This window comes from Xiphophorus couchianus, chromosome 18 (assembly GCF_001444195.1).
Source record: "Xiphophorus couchianus chromosome 18, X_couchianus-1.0, whole genome shotgun sequence".
In the NCBI taxonomy this organism is placed as follows: Eukaryota; Metazoa; Chordata; class Actinopteri; order Cyprinodontiformes; family Poeciliidae; genus Xiphophorus; species Xiphophorus couchianus.
In genome coordinates this window covers 4,074,057-4,095,860 of record NC_040245.1, presented here as the reverse complement: position 1 = coordinate 4,095,860, position 21,804 = coordinate 4,074,057, and the positions used below count along the sequence as shown (strand labels likewise).

At 37.6% G+C, this 21,804-nt stretch overlaps 1 protein-coding gene across 1 annotated transcript in view; it reads left to right on the top strand.

The window, feature by feature from the left end:
• Nucleotides 1-12,713: 12,713 nt before the first annotated feature.
• The window catches only part of map4k1 (mitogen-activated protein kinase kinase kinase kinase 1), a 49,583-nt gene continuing 40,492 nt past the window's right edge, over nt 12,714-21,804 (top strand). Inside the window, exon 1 of the mRNA XM_027999446.1 lies at nt 12,714-13,173. Coding sequence (XP_027855247.1) covers nt 13,048-13,173 — 126 coding nt within the window. The 5' untranslated portion in view covers nt 12,714-13,047. The remainder of the gene's footprint in view (nt 13,174-21,804) is intronic.

Genomic DNA, 21,804 nt, shown 5'->3' with positions numbered 1-21,804 from the left:
GAGGTGAGGCAGGCAGTTCTCCTGCCTCCTGGCAGGGGGCGCTCATGATCCCTGACATTGTGACTCCATAAATGCAGAGTAAGAGACAGTAACAGCGAGCTAGCCATGGAGCTAGCCAAACAGTCAAGTGCAGCGATATATTTATAGTTTTCTCAACATACCACATCAATCACTTATTAATAATCGCAAAATAAACATTAAGCCTAAAACCATACCACTGCAACAGACTGAATGTTCTGCTCTTTGTGTGGTAAATATTTGTGGGGGGGTTTTGTGGCGTTGTTGTCAGTTGCTATGGCAACGAGTCTACTCGTAGCTGCGCTGATACAGAGAGTGAGAAAGACGTGGTTTTGAGTTGTACTTTAACGGTTTTTCCACTTTGCTGTGGAGCCCAGCACGAAATTCATAATATCTACATGTCCAAGTTTGATTGAGTTAACGGAATTATTCTACGGCGGCAACGCGACTATGGATGACATGTAGAAGAATCGTCTTTTTGACCTCCAGCTTTGTCCGCATGCGCGAAATTTCCTTATGTAAACAATAACATGCAGGGGGTCTATATTTGTAAATATGATTATGATTAAGTCAGTGCCTCACCAACTATGAACATCACCGCACGCCACTACTGTGTACTAACAATCTTGCTTTAGAAAGTTTGTGTTACATTTTTTTGGAAATTCGTCCAAGTCCAAAGCTTTTATTTTGAAGGAACCTTCACATATTTTCTGTTGGTTTTATCTGTTAGCTTGACAGACCCGTTTTCTCCTGTATCTAATATGGACGGTCCAGCTCATGAATATAAATCTACTGTTTCAACGTGAGTTGCTCACCCAATAAAGCGTGAAATTTAAAAACAAGGTCACAAACTAAAAATATACGCACACATAAAAAATTACAGTAAAAAATACGTACTTAATGAAGAAATACAGAAATGTAATGAAGGAAGATAATTTAGGTCAGTTATGCATGATTCATGTCACATCATCACTTGGAGCATGATAGGCACATAAACTGAAACGTGGTAGGTAGATTTCAAAATAAAAGTACATCTTATTTTGTAGGATGTAAATTGTCTGGGTTTGAATTATTCAGTTGTAAACTTTGTAGACTTTCATGTTTTATGAATTTAAAGTATTTTTTTTACAAAAGCTTGATGAATATTTAAATTTAAGTAAAACTAGCCAATTCTGCAACGTTTATAAATATTAGCCTGGGACGTCGCCTGTAGATGCTAAACTCTTCTGAAACTTTATACAACACAGCTGGAGAGAAAGTCATGTTTTCAAAGTTGGAGATTTTTTTTTGCTAAACAATTATTATTGATTCTACCAATGAAAAATAACAACAAAAATCAAATCCCAACTGTTTCCTTTTCACATACAAGGTAGCATTAGCGCTAACTAAAATAAATACTTCTTTCTTTCTTTTTTTTTTTTACAATAATTAGTCAAAAAAGTATTTTTTTTAACATAAGTGCATTCAAACCCTTGCTGACAAGCTTTTTAAATGTTTCAACTCACTTTTTGACTATTTATTTTGGTGGTATTCTCTAGGTTTTTGCAGGCCTGAGCATATTTCGCAAGAACAGAGATAATTCCTCTTTGTCTCCAGGTGGCAAGTTCATAGAAATGTTGTTTTTATCTAATGTTTAAAACTGATTTGAATAATTAATTGAACTTGATGCAATGATCGATAGCTAGCATCAGTTGGAATGTATGTGATTGGAGTGAAATTACTGTTTTTGTAAAATGCTTTGAGATGATGTGATGTGAATTGGTGCTATAGAAATAAGCTGTACTGAATTTTTAAAAATTTAGCATCATTAGCTACTTCACTAGAATTTATGCCACAAGCCTAAGTAGCAGCAAAAGAAATTAGCCTTATTAGCTGTAGTACAATACAACTACATGCTACAAAAAGCTGAAGTTAGCTTTCAGAACTAGGCAATACAAGAAACTAACATTAGCTTCTTAGTGCGACTACTGTTAGCACCTTAGTGCAGTAAGGTACTATTGGAAGCACATAATGTGGAAATTACAGCTCAGTGTAAATTAGTATATCACTGTTCTTCCTGTCAGCAGAAGCCAGCTTAGCATGCTAGTGGCTAGCAAGCCTCACAGCATTAGCTATTTCCCAATTTGCAGAACACAAATAATTATTTATTATAGTAGAAGTGGCAGGAAAAATGTTTCATGTTCTTGTTTATTATCATGGTAAAGTGGAATTTGCATCCAATTGTTCAGCTAATTATTGGGGATACTTTTATTTAGCGTTACATCTTGATTTGCATTCAGTCAAATACACAGCAAATATATACTTTTAACAGAAAATCTGGTATTGTTCAAATTTTGCTGGTTAAGAAACTTTTTATTTCTAATTAAAATTTTAGATTTTTAATTTCTAATTAAAATGTTAGATTTTGATTAGTTGTTTCTGACTTTATTTACTAAATCCATAACATAAAACAGAAAAAAATAACTTTTAGTATGCAGTGTTCTGTTAAGAAATATCGAACCAAACCACAGGTTTCCAGAAGCAAAGTGACCTGGGCTGCAGTTTCATTCATCGCTCCTGCCAGGAGGCGCCTTGCACCGATTGTACGGTGACTCTCCTGCCTGCAGGAGCAACCAGCAGAAGTAGGTCACACTGTCTTGGCAGATTAGTGTCACAATAGCTGGTGGGGGATATGCACACTGTAATAGTAACATAAATCAACAGCTCTGTGATTGGTCAGCTCAGAAATACTCACAGCATGACATCATAATGTTTTCAGTTTCTAAAAGGTTGAATGAACGAGAAACTCCCAGATTTAGCTGCTGATGTTTCCACAGCAGGTTATGATGAACTTTGATCCAATAAAACAGTTTTATGTACAATAACCATATAGTTTTTCTGTTTTATGAACACCGAAAGAGATTTCAGGTGTTTTATGAACAACCACAAAAGAGATAAAATAATTACAGCTTAAAATACCAGAAAACTAATCATAATAAAAATTGCTAATGAAAATAAATATCCATCCATTTCTCCATCTATCCATTTCTGTTCACCCTTTGTCCCTAATGAGGTCGGGAGGGCTACGTTCTGGGCGAGAGGCGGGGTCACCCTGGACAGGTCGCCAGTCTGTCGCAGGGCAACACAGAGACATACAGGACAAACAACCATGCACACACACACTCACACCTAGGGAGAATTTAGAGAGACCAATTTACCTGACAGTCATGTTTTTGGACTGTGGGAGGAAGCCGGAGTACCCGGAGAGAACCCATGCATGCACAGGGAGAACATGCAAACTCCATGCAGAATGACCCCGGGCCGGGAATCGAATCCAGGACCTTCTTGCTGCAAGGAAACAGCGCTACCAACTGCGCCACTGTGCAGCCCTGAAAAAAATAAATATATATAATAAATAATATACAATACTTACAGTTTAAGAAAGAAAATAAAAAATAGTGACTAATAAGATACCTAATAGATGCATAAGAAGATTACTGATAAAAATCTAATGTACACATAAACCAGTTTAAGAAAAAGGAAGCAATAAAACTATAAAAATATTAATAAGAAGATAAATAATTATCAAAACACTAACTTCATTAACAACAATAGAATAGTAAATGAAACACAAAAAATACCTGCAACAATAATTTAATAAACTGAAAGCAAAAACAAATAAAAAGACAAAAGCATAATTAATAAATACTGGAAATAGAGATAAATATAGAAAAAGAATTATGTAAATTTATGAAAGAAAGAAAAAATCTATAAGTGAGAAAAATATCAATATAATATTAGAAGATTTCAGCAGCTCTTAAAATTTCCTCTCCAACATCTGGAACAAAACAAACTGAAGCAAAAGTCACATTTACTGCGCAACAGACAATGTGGCGCCAGGAGAGACGAATCCTTGTGTTTTGGCTCCCCCTGCTGGCCCAGCGTGTACGACAGATAAAACAGTCGCTTTGGCGCATTTCTCTTATTTTCATTTTCGACATTTGCAAAACAGTAAGTGCATTTCTCAAAACAATGTGTACAAATAGCAAAAAAATATCTACAAAAGCCAATGTCTTGCTCAAAACACTTAAGTCATCTCAGGATTCACCTGGAAGCAATTTACCGAAACAGGACAGAAAAATGTTTAGAAATGTGCAACTATGGAGAGCCATTTGAGCCAAAATTAAATAAATAAATAAATACACAAATAAATATGTATCAAAAGATAGAATAGATAAGTGTATAAATAAATATAAATAAGAATAAAGAAGCCAATTATTTATTTAATTTTGGCTCAAATGGCTCTCCATATACAACCAAAGCACAGCAACACACTGGGTCATGAGAAAGACATTAACCTGAGTAACATCACAAACAGAAGAACACATTCGAACGCAGATATTCCCCATCTGTAGACGTAGTTTTAAAAATCCTTACCTGTTTTTGGCTCCAATAACGATTAGTGACGAATGCACTGCGCTTTGTGGGATCTAAATGATCCTGACTGAGATTTGTTTTAAGGAAAACTAGACGGAATAAGTATTTTTTAATATTTCTATACCAACACAGTGCATGTTGTCAGCAAAAGAAAAAAAAAAGGTATTCTGTATGATTAGTACTTTTTAGGTATTCTTTAAGATGAAAATTACTTTTGTACTTAAGTACATTTCAAAACTGGTACTTTTTTTACTGTACTTGAGTAAAACAGTCCAACGTGTACTTTTACTATTACTAGAATATTTTTTCATGCAAGTATTTGTACTTCAGAGAATGTGCTAATGATGCTAAATTTTTAGAAAATAAGTTTAGGGATATTTTCCAGTCTAAGTGGAAGATCTGGATTTGTTTTTGTAGGAAAGTAATAGCCTTCATTCATGTGGGAAGAACAACCATATTTAATAAAAATAATAACTGTTCATATCTGCTTTAGTCGTTGCAGGTTGCTATATGTCTTAACTGGTAATATTGTAACAACACAAATGTATTTCTTGTACTAGAAATTCAGACCTGCAGTTAGCTGTTATCACCACTAGGGGCCAGCAGGTTATTGCGTTAAAGTATTCAAAATTAATTACTTATTTCTTGATGTTTTACCTTTGGGGGGATATATAATATGCTTCATGTTTGTATTTTAAAGGTAATATTCAGTTAAAAGCAGAAAATATTCGTCTTTTGATAACCAATCATTTGTAATAATTTGACTCACATCTATCCAGAGACTTTTACTGAAACGCATACTTTGCTTGACCTCCATAAGCTTATATTTAATTTATTAAAGTGTTTTGAGAGAAACTCCTACTGAGAATAAACCTGAATAAATTTGAGCCCAAAAGAATTGAAAAACTAACAATAATATATTTTATTTGTAGTAGTAGTTTATTGACGTTATTGAATGTAGTGTAGTAGAAGAATAAACAAAGTTACATATAAACAAAATCAATTTAAAACAAAAGCAAATGTAACAGGTGGTACCATTAGGTGTCGCACTCTCTACAGCCTGAGCCTCCATAAAATGGCAGTAGGAAGGATGGTGGCCCAGTATCAATGTCCTGTGTGTTAGACCAGCTGTGTTGGGCCCACGCTGTTTGCTGGCTGTGGACTGCATTGGGTGGTAGCGTTACCTGGGCGTGGGCCAGGAACCAAAGAGCTCTGTAAAGGTAAAGGCAAGTCTTCTGATGTTGGGATATAATTAATTTAATTTCACATAATTATCGCGGTAGAAGCCATTTGTTTGTTAAAATTTTATGAAATATATTTGTTCTATTTGATGTTTGTTGTGAATGACGTAAACTCACAAACGAACGAGGTAATTAGTCCAACGTTTAGAAACTACAGCGGCTGTAATGCGCCACAGCAAAGGTAAACAAAGGTAAAATAACCCGAACAGGTGATCAACTCAAAACCACTCCTACCTTTTTACTCTCTCTCTCTGTAGTTTAAGCACACCTGTTACCGTGGCAACCGCCTGCGCCCTGCAAGACGAGCAAAGATTACGGTAAAAACATAACATTCAGTCCGTTACGATATCAAATTTCCAGGCTTGATATTTATTTCTCGATTATTAATCAGCGCTTCCCTGAACACAGCGATGGTTGATTGACTAGCTGTACTTGGTGCTAACGTGGCTAACAGGAGTAACAGTTTAGTCCAAAGCCTTTTCTGCTAAAATAAAATCTTTAGTGTATGTCAGATACAGACACATTGCATATTGATCTGTTTAGCTAACGTAAGACTGTGTAGCAGACAGGCTTCAAGGTGTAGAAATTGTATCAGTTCTGCCATTATGCTGTACTTAGCTAACGGGAAGCTAAGTGTGTTTGTGAGACGGCCACGCACGTGACCACGTAGAATGGGGATCAGCCAATGAAAAGCGGCCCCTCTGGTAAGGTCCATTGCCAGCTATTTCAATTTGTGGACAAATATTACAGTCTCTTGCTTCGTCCAATCAGAAGGCTTGCTTGTTCCAATTTACGGAAAATGCTCGTCTGCATTTGCTCAACTTCAGAACTTGTACTTTTCCACCAGGTAAGAGCTTACTTTAAGGAATTAATGGCTTTCCATCAGTAGAATATCAACACCTGCGATTTATTGCATTAAGTTTTTAACCACTCTTCAGGTTTAAAGTGGATGAAACGGCTGCATTTAGTGTTTCGCCTGTAGCTAGCTTCACTTGTCCACTTCCTGCCATGTTGGTTCTCTACATGTTTGAGAAATAACTTAATCTCCATGGCTACCATCCATCGGAATTGAATTATTTTTCCAAACAAATTTAAGGCCCACAACCAAATAACAAAACTCACTTTCAGTGAGGCTATTCAGTCCAGCAAAACCCCTCCATGTGGCTCTACTACTGCATAAAAGTACTTCAGGATCACCACATGATCCTTTTAACTGGTAGCGACGAATATTTACAATCCACCGTCTTCTTAATTCAGGACCACTTGGAAATCCATGAAAACTTAAAAGCCCATTATATTAGGAAGACAGCAATGTTCATAGTATTGTTTTATTTGCGTCTGAAATAAGACTTTGTCTTTTCTAGCTGTCATGGTAACTCAAAGCGGAAAAAAGAGAGCCGCATTTGCGCATGCGGTTGTGACGTCAGCGCAGCAGGTGCAAAGAGCCCATTGGGAAATGAAGGAAACATAGCGAATATTTATAGATTAAGGAAAGCATTATTTATTTGTCCTCATAATACAAAATTTGCCCTGCGACAGACTGGCGACCTGTCCAGGGTGACCCCGCCTCTCGCCCGGAACGTAGCTGGAGATGGACACCAGCAACCCTCCCGACCCCATTAGGGACAAGGGTGAACAGAAAATGGATGGATGGATGGATAATACAAAATTCAAAAATACAATTTATTTGATGTATTGTTACTACACACTGATGTACAGTAGGGTATGCACCTGAAAGTTGCTTGCGAGCTGCCACAATAGAAAAAAAGAACACATTTCCAATTTCTGAAGTTACATCTCCGTCCAATTGATGGCGGTAATGCGCAAATTGTGTAAACTGCCATAAAACGCAACAGAAGAAGAAGAACACACTTCCATTTCCGCCTATGAATGCTAAGTCCTAGTAGTATGACGTCCAAGTTTGGTCTGAAGCATCTGGGGGTGATTTAATTGACCGATGACAATGTCCGGGTTTTTGTCATTCTTTAGGGGGCAATAGGCATTTTAAAAATACCTGGAGTGATGCCTGGAACAGGACAGCCTTTCTCCTCCCGGAGCCGCAGCCCGGTTCGGACCGAACGGTGGAGAAGTGCGCGGTAGGTGTATTTGTGGAGGTGGAGCGGAGACTCGTACAGTAGATGGAACACAGTGGCCTGCTGTTGATGGTTAGCGTAGCTTTACAGACAAAACAGAAAATCATCATTGCGGACACAGTTGCTATGGCAACTAGCCTGTGTATAGTAGTTGATAGAGAGGACGAGAAAAAAAGTGGTTTTTTGTTCTTCAACGTTGTTTTTGCCCTTTGCACTAAATTAATAAAACCTACACCTCCAGGTTTCATTTAATTAACTGGATTGTTCTACAGCGGCAGCGCAGCTATGGATGACAAGTTAAAGAAAAGTCTTTTTACCTGTGAAACTGTGACAAAGTTACCAAAGATCCCGTCGCTAAAAAGGACACAAATGCAATAAATGGCTAGAAAAAAGTGAGAGTTAACCTATTAAACTGACTGAAGATGAATTCATAAACGAAAAACTGGAGTACAGGCATTTTGTTATTAATACTGTTGTTATGGCAGTGTTATATAATATAATATTTAATAAAATTTTTTATTTGATTGATTGATGAATTATTGATAGATTACTCGATTACTAAAACAGTTGTTTACAACAGCCCTGGTTGCAGCCCTGAGAGTGAAGCAACCGGCCAGCCACTCAACTAACTCATCAATCTTGTTACCATCCATTCGGATTGTTGAAAATGTAGGCAATCGGTTCGCGCAGATATGAACTCTGAACTGTCTGTGGACAGTGCGCGGTCCACAGAATACACGCGGTACGTCTAAGTGTATGTGGGCAGTTTCAGGTTTCACCACCGAACCATAAACTGGGGTTGAGTGAAAAATGAGAACAGCAGCTCAAAAGGAAATTGTGGTTAAAAGAGGAAAGGTCACATCACCAGTTTGGCAGTATTTTGGATAATTAAAACCAAAACTAATCAATAATGATCAATATCCAGGGATATGAAATGCTTATACTGTGATACGTTTCTCAGCCATATTGCCCAGTCCTACACACAAATTATCCGAATGGTTGATAGTCATTGACAGTCGGTTTACTTTGATGCTGGATGCAGTCTGGATTTAGGTCTCCATCTTTACGTTTCCTTTTTGCAGAGTAAATCTGCCATGACACATGTAGGTAACCAGCTTCTCTACACACTGAAAAAAGGGAAATGGAGTTTAAAAAAATTACGTTTATTTCTTACATGTAGTTTGTCAAACTTAATTTATTTACATTTATTTAACGTGACAACTTAATACATTTAATACTTGTAACAAATTAACTACATTTTTTAAAAGTTGGACTGTCTGTGTTCTTTTTTTCAGTGTATGGTATACCTGAAATGCCAAAGACAGGACTATTTTATCATGCGTGTGTCAAACAGTGGGTCAGAGGTGTAAATTTTGAGAAACCCAGCTCAGCATGTGAAGGGTTAAAGCCCAGATACAAACATAGACTTAAATAGCTGACCTAACACCCTTCAAAACACAACCTTTATCTCTCTTTCCACCCTTTAAAATAACTCCAGTCACATTTTATTTTCCACCTTCAGCCATGTGACTTGAGCCCACAGTCAAAACACACTCAAAACAGGCAGATTTTTACTCAGATAACTCGGAGGATGTTATCTAGCAGAGAGGCCTGCTGCTTTTAATAAATACTCATCAGAACAAGACATATTTAGATCGTTCACTGCTTACTGATTACAGCTAAACATTTATTTAATTATACATTCTAGTTGCTGAATAATACATGCAACAAACCACAGGCTAAAATAAAGTTTCCAGTTGTGTTTATCTGATGAAGACCATCAGATTAAGCAGAGTTTCTTCAAGTTTCTCAATCTTCTTTGACCAGTTATATTAGATTTAAGACTCTTGTTGCTTCATTTTTGTTGTTTATAGCTTCTGTTAGACATGCCTGTGAAAGTGAGAAAAATGCCAGGTACAAGTAGCGGTTAGCATTCGCTCAAAGCTGGATAATCCATCAAGTGAGAGGGAGATTTATGACCTCTGCTTCCTTGCAGGTGTTTGGAGGTTGTAGGTCCACACGCATTTCTTATGCCAGTTATTAAACTGTCAAAACGTAATTGTTCTCCTACTGATTTCATCTTTTTGTTGTTTTTTTTTATACAGAAATGGCCTTTTACAGTGAAACTGTAGGTACAGGTCAATGTGTGTAGGTTTTCCATAGACTCTCTGGTTTCGTCTTTCTAACACCTGCTGCTCAGCCTGTTTCCCCAAGGCGGGTTTACAGTCAAGCCCACCTGAGCAGCTCGCTTGTTTGCATCGTTAGGCAACCATGTTTCAGACAACAACTTTAACCTTTTAATTAGCACAATACGTCCAACTCTTGTTCAGAACTGTAGAAGCCATTGGAAGAAAAAAGACAGAGTACCTACTAGCAACACATTTCAGATCCTTAAACTAAAATGTAGTAGCTTTAATATAAAGCAAAGATTACCTGAATAGATAAAAACTCAGTTTGAAAATTCTTTATTTGAGAAAAACAATCTAGAAAAATCATCACCTTTCATGAATTAACTACGATTAAAGGTGGGATATTATGCAAAGTCAACTTTTTTTAGCTTTATGTTGTGTTTTAATTAGAAGTGTTACTCGATAAAAAATTTTAATCAGGCTAATTTTAGGGTATATAATTAATAATTTGTATTTTAATCAAAAACAAGATATTGACAAAATAAGCAATAATCTAGAACAAATTATTGAATAAATAGACATATGAACTCAGTAACAAAGATATTTATAGTTTTATTCTGTTATTTATGGAATATTGGTAGAAATGTGGACTGTTGATACTAACATTAGTGTTGGCATCTATGGTGCTGCTACATGTTGCTGCTACAAGTCTATTTTAGGCTTGAATTGCTTTGCTAATAGGCTAACTCCTTTTAGCAGAACTTGAACACAACAGTAGTCTTTTGCAGCATCCAATCAGATTGGGTTTTGAAGCTGATATTTATCCCTAGCAGCTTCGTCGACCAACGCTGTCGTTAGCGGATGTCGCTTGTGCGTCAGATTTACGGGCGTACCAGAAACACATAAACACAAAGGTTCTGCTCAGAGTTTTTGTATGTTTAAAAAAAGCAATTAATTACTTTAAAAAAATTTAAAATATTAAATTTTCTACTTTTCTACGAATTATCTACGTAATTAGTCAAAATTAACCCGTTAAAGTCTCAGCTCCTAGTTATAATGTCATTCTCTCATTAAAATCGTACCTGGAGTGTTGCCTTGATTCTTTCATGCATGTTTGAGAAATCCTTCAGTTTCCATGGAAACCATTTGGGGTGCCTTAACACCTGTTTCTGCAAAGCTCCACCTTGAAGCTTCAGTCCCCAGCCAGGCTCCTCCCCCTCTCAGCTCCTCTAGACTAGCGGCAGCAGCTATTAGCAGACATCTGGGTAGGATAGGAGGTTCTTAAAGAGACAGAGACCAATTTCAAGATGCCAGATACAGCTATGAAGTGAAGTACAAATTTTACATCGTGTTTGATATATACTGAATTTTTATAAAAACTGAAGACAGTTACTTGATTTTACTTGAAAATGTCTGGAAAATACATAACACCGCCCCTAATAACTACATTTTTTGTAAGGGTGAGATTAATTAATCTTGTCAGAGTCCGGCCAGATTACTGGCAGACATTTTGAATCGAGAAATTGTCTAAATAAAACCTGTATGACAACAGGAAGTAGGCCAGAAGAGCTCAGGAAGGATGGCGTCACTTATCAGGGTGGAAAGTGTTACAAAACCAGCTCTAATGCTTGGATTGGACGACTTTAATTAAACATTAAACATCTGTAACTGTTGTAGTTACAGATGTTTAATCGGACATTTAATCGGTTACCCTGCAGCTCGGAGGCTGAAACTAATTAGCACTTTGTAGTGAGCAGCAGTTTTTAGGCTTGTACTGTTTCCAGCAGGCCTGACCTGACCTAGTCAGATTTACATCGCTAAATGTTCTGAAAACAAAAATGATAAAAACAGATAAAATCGTTTTGGCCCAGATGTTGGCCGGCTGCTCGCTCCAGACGCTCCCTGCAGATCGGCTAGCGGCAGGTTTCCAGATGAACTCGGGTCTCCAACCTGCTGCTCATCCTTTTGTTATTCACAATGTTTATTAACTTTAAAAACTCCTTCAGTCGCCCGTTCCTGTCTCGGTTGCGGTTGAGGCAGTTATTTGTGGTTCCCTGGCCTGTTTTATGTGTCTGTCACATGTGGGTGTGAGTGGAGAAGTATAACTGAGCCTGTAGGCTGTTTGCCCTGCGATGATAAATGTCAAATGGTGATGATGATATCTGTTCACTACAGAAAGCCACACAGATGTTGGCCCTGTTTGATTTGCTTGATTTCTTAACCTTTAATGGGCCCACTGATTTAATTCCTACTCAATCGTTTTAGCATCTCTCTGTATCACCAGTCGAAAGGTTAATCACAAGGTTTTGCTGTTTCTTATGTCATGTAAGCAGGAGGGTTCATTTTTATTTAGCTGCTTTGTGAACGTTGTCATGGTCTGTCCAAAAGCAGTAACAGTTCTGCATCTGATGTGGCCATAAAACTGAGAAATGACCGTCAGAAATGGAAATAAATGTACTGAAGATCAAAATGTCATCCATTCGCAGCATTTATCAGAGTATAGAGTACTCATATTTGCACAATGAAACAAATTTTTGATCACGATAACGTTAAAGTAATTTTTACTTGTTAACAGGATGTAATGGGTCCCCCTTGTTTGAACAGGATATGAACAGGAAGCAGAAAAGGGAGCTCCAAGCATGAGTGACTCTTTCTGCAGCGCTGCAGCTCACACACACCCGCACACACACAGTTCAGTGGGTGTAAAGCTCAGACTGAAACTTGCACTGAAAAAACCCCAAACTGCAGTTAATCATTTTCACGCCACACATGTCGGTCGTGTTCATCGCGTGTTCTCATGTGTTTCTCTAAACTCTCATGATTTAGCTGCAAGCTAATCCAGAGTGAGATTAGCTCTGCTAACGTTTTGCTCTGACAGCCAGTATGTATCGCACACAGGAAGCAACATGGGATTATGCAAATGAGCTGCAGAAATACTGTAGAGAACAGAGGAAGGTGTGAAAGGCGGAGGGAGGGAGTGACAGAGGATCTGCTGCTGCTGCTGCAGGCTGAGAAACAAACAGGAAGGTGTGCGTGTGCGCGGCGGCGGTTGAGCCCAAAACGAGTCCAACTCAGCAGCTCACCTCCTCTGATGTGGATGACGGCGAGTGTGTGAGAGGCAGCTCTGACATGCCTTAAGGGGGATTATTAATGTCTCAGCACTTCAGAATGGATTTCCATCAGAGGGCCGCTCTGGATATCTCCACCAAGAACCCTCAGGACGACTTTGAGATCCTGCTGCGAGTCGGAGGGGGGACCTACGGAGAAGTCTACAAGGTCAGAGTCCTGGGCTGCTGCTTGACAACATGGGTGCCAATAATCAGAAAAAAAAATCCTAACGGCAGCGGCTTCGTGAGACATTTTCAACAAGTTTTAAATCATAAATGTTAATTTTAACACTGCAAACATACAGAATTTAAGCAAGTGTTTTTCTCTAGTTTCTAGTTCAAATATCTGAGTACACTTGAAATAAGACGAAATTAACTTTTTAGCAAGATATAGGATCAAAAATTCTGTAATACTGATGAAAAAGTTCTAGTTCCAATAATATCAGGACTTTTTCCCATAAAAGAAGACAATCTGCCAGTGGAACTAGAACTTTTTCATCAATATTAAGGAATTATTGACGTAAAACAAACTCCTATAACATGCTGAAAAGTTAAATGTGAGTTAGATTTGTTTTAATTCATGTGTACTAAGATATTTGCACTAGAAGTACTGGGTCAGATTATGTTTTTGCAGTGTACAGTGTGGGTGAAGTTTGGCCATTCGGCTCAGCTGAAGCGTTTCTCCGTTCATCCAGAACAGCAACCCGTTGGGTTTCAGTTTTTATTTTTAATATTGAGCTCCTCTGCGAGTTTCTCATTAATAGTTTGTAGCTAAACTGGTTCATCACAATCATAATTCAGCACAGCTGCTAGAGGAAGTGGTTTGATGTGAAGTGAAAGTATTTATGAGGAAATGTATATATAAAAAACACAATCCACTTAAAGATGCGGTTCTTAATTGTGTATTGTAATAAGAATGGATCATTTTTCTCTCCTAGAATCACTTTTTAAACATTCAGTTTTGTTGAAGTTTCTCTCCTGTTGTTAAAGTTGGAGCTCAGCATATAAATGCAGCTACATCTGTTCAACAATAAGGTCTGAGGTTGTATACAGTTGTAAAAAAAAGAATATCTCTATTTTCTCTTAAATATGTCCTGTCATCTGTCGCTCTGTGGATTGTTGGTTTAATTTGGCACTTACCAGAAATCCCTCCTACTGCTAAACATTTTGTATCAAACTAAATGACTAAATCTACCAAATGAACATGATGTTGGTTTCTGCCCTGCAGATGTTTAGCTGATGCTTAAATCTGTGGAGATGTTGGTCCAGTAAATTAGGGAATAGATTATATGCTGGATTTGTCCCGGAACATCTGCTGATCATGTTGGGACCTAAAGTCTTCTGTCTGGACTTACACTGTAAAAACACAACGTCTTACCAAGTAATTTTGGTTTAGTTTCTAGTGCAAATATCTTAGTACATTTGAATTAAGACAAAACTATCTCAGAAGTAAAAACATTCTCATTATAAGAGAAATAATCTCCCAGTGAACTTAATACTTTTTAAAAATCAGGAATGTCTGAATTAAAACAAGCTTCTATTTCTTGATTAAAAGTTACTTGTAAGTTAGTTTTGTCTTATTTCAAGTGAACTAAGATATTTGCACTGGAAATACTTGTTAAGATGTTGTGTTTTTGCAGTGTGGTTGGTAATGATGTTGTCTTCTGGCCTTCTCGGGGTGATGAACGTAGAGATCCAGGCTACAGACGGGGCAGAAGTTGCTCCTTTATCCTGGAGGTTTTTAAACGTCCAGGTTGGAGCGAAGTGGAAGCGGCGTGAATAACCAAATCCCCACTTCTGGTTGGCGGGTCCGGAGGCTTCGTTAGGCGCTCTGCAGAGCGTGGCCAGCTTGGAAATGGCACAAGCAGCTTGAAGAGGCGGCCATGTTTGCAAACTGGCCTCTTACAAAGCGTAACACGTTCAGCTTCTTTATTTATAATTTTATTTTTAACCATGGAGTTAACATGAGAATGTTTGAAGTGAGAGCTTTAGTTTACAGCGAGTAGAAACATTTCTTTAAGCGGTGTCAGTCGGTAAAAACATCCTTATCTTGTTGTCAAGCTGTTACTAACAATTATTTTAGTAATTAATATTCTGACTGTTTATTTGCGATTTAAAAAAATGCAAATAAATAAGTAATTCAAGAAAATAAACATTTTATTGCCTAAAGTGCAATAACAGCATTTCTTTAGTGAATACTGTCTGCAGCTTAGAAATTCTTCAACATGTGAAAAGATAAACTCTTTCTGCTGGACTGACTGTAGGGCTGATCCGGTGATTAGATTTCTGATTTACCGATTCATAATCACAGAAAATGTTACTGATAAGAGATTTTTTAAATTAAAATTTAAGCCAAGTGAAGCTAAAACTCTTTACTTGGTTTAAATGAGGAGTTTTAGGAGGAGACAATGGTTGTTTTTTTTATTTTAAATGCAAAATACATTTTTGTATGGTTTTGGGTTAATTATTGCTCCAGTTGTCCCTTCAGCTGATGGCCCATTTCTGAGTCTGTGTGCTCCAGTTAATGATTAATCAGTTGCTGAATTAGTTGACAATTATTTCAATAATCAATTCATCACGATTAATCGTATTAATAGTTTCAACCCTACTTTGTTGGCTCCCAAAATCATGTTGCAGAGGAGCTGAGAAGTGAAGTAAATGCAGATATTTGTTATTGAGTTTGCATAATTAACTTTTGTCATCTTTTATTTCCATTGTTTTAGTTCATCCCTGGTTTCTGCTGCAGATCCAGTATTTTGGTGTTTGGAAAACGGCTCATTTTCCAGACACCAAAATACATGAACTTATAAATAGTTCTCAAGTGACGTCGCACTTCCGTGAACTTTGTAACAGACAGCCATTTTGATAGGCAGTTGCTATGACAACAATTAACAAACAGCAAGCTTTGAACTAGCTCTCACCTTCTTCCTATCTCACTTATAAACAATAGAAGTGCATTACCACTGTTACTTGACAACAGTTTTTGAGTTCTCTACCCACCTCTGTGTACTACTGAAATGTCAGTGATATTTACTGTTAAGCTAAAATTATCTAAGCTAATTTAGCTCTTATCTGCTAGTTAAGTTGGACACTTGTACACAAAAAGTGTGAATAACAAGTTCGTCCTTTACAAATCCATTTAAACACTGATTGGATGCGTGTTTAGATTTCAGGTGAGGCTCTTCCATGGTGTACGGACTCTTCCTGTTAGTTAACTGTGTCACAGTATGAGATCGGAGGCAGCTAGTCCACATCGTCTGACGTATTTTCCTTCTTCGTCTCATACGGGTCGATCCTGACCGCAGCCATTTTGTTCATGTATCTTTCTCTTGCACATCGGTTAAGATTAACGTATTTTCTTTATGTTGATCTGGAAGCCATGACTCTGATATGCTTTGCTCTGCGCTTGCCTACTAAGATGGCGTAGATCACTTCCGGTTCAGACTTATGGGAACTATGTATTGCCAAAAAACAGCTGGTTGTTTTTTTTAAACGTTTGGGTTGTTTTTAGAAGCAGTTGAGACACAAAAATGTGCAAAATATGAATTTTGCATAATTATTTCCCTTTAACGCATGTTCTGGTATCATAGCAGCATATCTGCATCACAATCGCCTGAAAGCTGTTTCCCTGTTTTCAACCGTCTGTTTCACACATGTTGATATTTTTATTCTCTTCTGCTCTGTGGTGTAAAAGCAGAAAAACAACCAGTTTAAATATTCGACTTGTGTGTGAACCTTGATGACAACCTGACAGTTGAAGGGTTGGAATTTAATTTAGTTTGCCAGCGATCAGCAGCAACTCAGGTTTTATAGCTTCATTTTGTTGCAACGTTGTCGTCTAATGTTCTGGCAGCAGATCCTGGTTACAACTTTATGGGCTCCTGGTGGGTAGGAGTTGGCATGAGATTGTATTGATGTGATAACCTTTAGTCAAAGTTCCTCAGTCTCACTTCATTTCCACAAAAACGTTGAAGCTAAAACGTTCAGCATGATCAAATTACTTTCACTTAAAGCAGACGTCCCTGTACAGAAAGTCTCTCTGGTTCTTCACAGCCGTGCCTAGTTTGATGTAACTTGGTAAAACATTGGTATGCTTGAGACAGCTGTGGTTTTTGGGACCGCTGGTCCCGCTGGTCCCGCTGGTCCCGCTGGCGCTATAATCTTCAGGATTTTCTCCTGAAGACTGATTTGCACTGCAAAAACGCAAATGTTACCAATATTTTTGGTCTAGTTTTCAGTGAAAACATCTTAGTAAACTGGAAATAAAACAATTATCTTATGATTAACCTTAAAACAATATGCTGCTTGTTTTAAGTCAATAATTCCTTCATTAGGAATTATTGACTTAAAACAAGCTATGTATTGCTGAAAAGTTAGATTAGTTAGATTAATTCAAGTGTTTTAAGATATTTGTACTGGAAACTAAGTAAAATACTTGGTAATATTTTGTGTTTTTTCAGTTTGGACTGTAGAAACAGGAATTTTGAGCTCATCTTAAAGTCAGTTTTTCTGAGACTTCCTCCTCTCATTTCAGTGTGAAGGAAACCCTTCACTAAGGGTGAGGCTTCATGCATTTACATTTCAGTCTGCTGCTGTTTTTAGATCTACACCTGCTTTGAGAGTGTTTGTGTCCAAATGTATCATCTGTGTTAAAGAAGTCATGCAGTAGATCAATGTCCTAAAAGCTGCAGAAATAAACCAGCTACTAATGCAGACGTTAGCTGCTGCTGTGATCTACAAAATATGTTTAAAGTTTGTTTCTCGTTATTCAGTGCTATAATTTAGTGCCAGAAAACCAACAAATCTAAACTTTACCAACATTAAAATATCAACATTTTCCTTTCTGGTATTTTTTCAAACTGAAAAGTAGTTTAAAAATCATCTTTTTTATATATCTTTGTTGCTTCAAAGCAACCATGACTTCCGGTTAGGAATGCAACATGGTGCAGGACCCGAAATCTACGATTCTCCACGTAAACACGCAAACAAAATACAAAGTTTTCTCAAATCTGCACTTTGGTCGGAGTTTTGTTGATATTAATTTTAGTGTGGATGAAGAGACCAAAACACATAAAAATGTTTGTTTTCTCAAATATCCGACTAGTGTGAACTATCCCTAAACGTCTCATTAAATAATGTACAGTAGTATATACCCTTTAATCATTCTTATAAAAGTTCATTTAAGAAAAAGTTGAAGCTGTCTTATATTTAGTTTGTTTTCTTCGTATCTTTCAATACGTTTGGTGATAAATACCTGGAATATTTCTGTATAGGTTCTGTTGAGTGAGTGTGGCCTCCAGGGTTTTAGTCTCATCTGTTAGTTAAATGTCAGGAGGTTTTTCTCCATGTTCTGCAAATAAACCGATTTTAACAAAGCAGATGCAAAGCTAGTTCTCTGTAGCGCGAACTGACTTCCTCTCAAACAGATTAGGTGACCTTGTTCTGTTCTGTAGAGTGAGATTTGCCTTTTTGGAAATCCCTCACTTTGACACAAAGAAAAAAAGAGAAACTCATCCATGCGACAAAGCACACTGGAACTGCACGTGTTTTCTATTGAGTGCGTCGTGTCACACTGCGTAGCTTAGCGCACACTGGAAATGCAACACTTCTGCATCATCAGAACCGGTGAGAAACTACATGAATGTCTTATTCATATGCAAGTTAACCATCTATGGCTGCAGATGATGACAAATTTGTCTTGTATGACAATACAAGAACTATCTTTAGTATAACTTTAATAGAAGGCGAATTACAATTCAGTTTGAATCTTTGGCTAATAGATTCATGTGTTCACATGTCCTGAACCTGCGAATTACTCAATACTGATTATGGGACTTGATCATAATTTTAAATCAAGTTAATTTCAGGGTTCGTAATTAATTTATCGCAACTAATTAAAAATAGTTCTGATCTTTACGTACAAAAATATCTGATTTGTGCCACTTCCACATGGAAAACTAAATACAAAGCGTAACCAATAGTTTTGTAAAGCGTCTGCAGTCAGAAAGGTCATGTCGCATTTTATCCGACATGCGTCATGATGCTGCATCAGGAAACGCCAGACGGTAAATCTGGACGTAAACAATTCCAGAAATGTATAATTATGATATTACTAATGGTAGAACTCAGTTAAATAATTTAATCAGATTAATTTCAAGGTCTGTAATTAATAATATGCAATTTAATCAAACAGTATTTGCAAAATAAGCAATATTTTCAATAAAATACCTTTTTTGTTGCTAAATTATTGAATAAATAGACTTATGAGCTCAATAATAAAGATATTTAATGTTTGTTTCAGGTTTTCTAACAATCAGATTGGAGAAAAGTTCAGTTTTCTGCAGTTTCAGAAACCCTGACCATTCATGGAGCTTCTTTAGAAAAGTGGGCTGTGGATGTTAGCATTAGCAACATGTTTAGCATTGAGATGCTATTTTAGGCTTGAATAACTCCACTGATAGGCTAACTCCTGTTAGCACAACTTAAACATAACAGTCTTTTCCATGGTCCAATCAGATTGTTTTGAAGCAAAACTTTGCCCCCAGAGGGGCAAAAGAAGAGGCTTTGTCGCTCATCTCTGCTGTTAGCGTCAGATTTATGGGCGTAACAGAAACGCACAAATGTGAAAGTTCCACCTGGAACCCTTCTTTTTTTAAAATAACACGCAAAAAACGCACCAAAATTTGTAACAGATTGAACTGTGTGTAATTAATTAATTGAAATGACCACATTACAGTCCTGGCCCTATCAAATACTCACTTCTTAGTTTTTTTCCTTTCCCATATGTTGCATACAAGTGAACATGTATAAATATTGTGCCTATGATTAACTTGTTACTGGTATTGAGGTATATAAAAGCTTAAAAAAGGTAAGAAGTTGTTTTAGAGCAGCTTGATTGGAGTTTGTCCCTCTGTTGCTGCTCAGTGCCAGTTAGACGGATCCTTCTGCCTCTAGTTTGATGTTTTCATTTCAGGGTTTATGTCGGATCCGTCTCGTCATTTGGAGTCAGATTCAGCTGGATGCGTTTCAGTTTGATGCCGTAAGATTCGGTTTGTAATGTCGTTTTAAGAAGTTATCCATCTTTACTCTCGTTTGTTTCTACAGTATAGTGACAGAAGGTGTGATGTCAGAGAAAGTTATCACTCCCCCACTGCTTTCCTACAGTTTGATCTGAACCTGAACCAGGCAGCCAACTAGTCAGATTCCACCGTTGGTGTCACAGCTCTGTCACATCATGTGAACCCCACATACACACGCCCCGCTGCAGCAATGATGCAATAATGACATTTTAATCTCAGTTTGCCGTGGAGATGGTTCACTCACTGTGGGTTGATTGGAAGTTACACCATCTGTCACAGTGGGATTAACCTGACCACTTGGGTTCTCTTAGGTTGTTTTCACACTTTATAGTCCGGTAGACTCGCTTCTACTTGGGTTCAAATTTGTAATATTTGTTCCATTTCCAGCTGCTGTGGTTCTCTGTCTCACTGATGCCGAGTCAAACCAAACAAACTCTTTGAGCAACGTGTTCCTCTCCTGGCCTGTGGGGGCGCTGCAACAAGAACCACTGAAGGGAATGACACAAAAACCTCTGAAGACACTGAGCGCAACTTTATTTTTCATGAAATCTAAACAAAAATGGAGTGGCGTCAGATTCTAGCAATTGGAGGATTTCTCTTTTGTCTTTGGCAAAAAACCACGACTCATTTTTCCAGCTAGCACTAGACTAGCTCATCTGCTTTGGGTGTATTTACCCAGAATGCCCTGGGCTGCAGTCCACTTTCTGCTTTTGGAGGGGTCTTGGCATTCACATATGCAACCAAAAAAAGCAAATAAAGTTCGCTTTTGTTTTTTTTTTGTGGTCAATTACGCATTCACTCCTCCCCAAACAAACCAGGCTTTGACTAGACAAATGGACTGGAGTTGGATTCAAGCAGACTGAACTGGTGTGAATGGATTCTAAGATCATCGTCTATACCCGCTTCTCCTTGCTGGTGCCTATACGTCATTGGGTTGGGATTCAAACACTGAGAGTATTAAAATTTAACTACCAGATGGTCAGCCAATTCTTTATTATGAAAGAATAATTTCAAAAAACGGTAACATTACAGTGAAGTAAAGCACCAGGTCATGACGCGGCGGGTCACTGTGAATTCCACACCATTGATCTGTGTGTGCACACACTATTCTGGGAAAGAGAGCATCAAAAGCGACATGAAGATCCACTAAATCTCATTTATTTTCTCACTTTTAGATTCAAGTACAGTGACTCGCGCCACCATAAATGGCAAAATAAGAAACACTGCTTATACAACAGCTTCTGGAAACCCAGCCGATTTCATAAAGTCGAAACCATTGATGTAAGGCTGCATATTGGCTACCAAAGCAAATTACCAACTAATTACCCAGCTAACCTGGCCTACTTACTGTTATACTCTGTTTTAACCAGAACAAACAGAAAAAGTGACATTAATGCTCCAAAACCACTTGAAATAAAATACAAAATGTTGACTTTTAAAAAAAGTTATGAAAACTTGTTTTGGTTTTTAAGCAGAGTACCTGACATTAAAAATACTAGTCTTGATGATAAGTGGGGGTTTCTGCTGACTGACTGGAGGAACTGGAGTTTATGGTATGCACCCAGTCAACATTTCTCTGTGCTGGAAAACCCTTTGACCACATAAAGCTTCCTCTACGTGTCTGTCTCTCTGCACTGTAATAAACCTGCTAAACTAGTTGTACAGCGTCACAGTTGATGTGGGTTTCATTAATCTGATCCCACACTGGGAGGACGACTTGA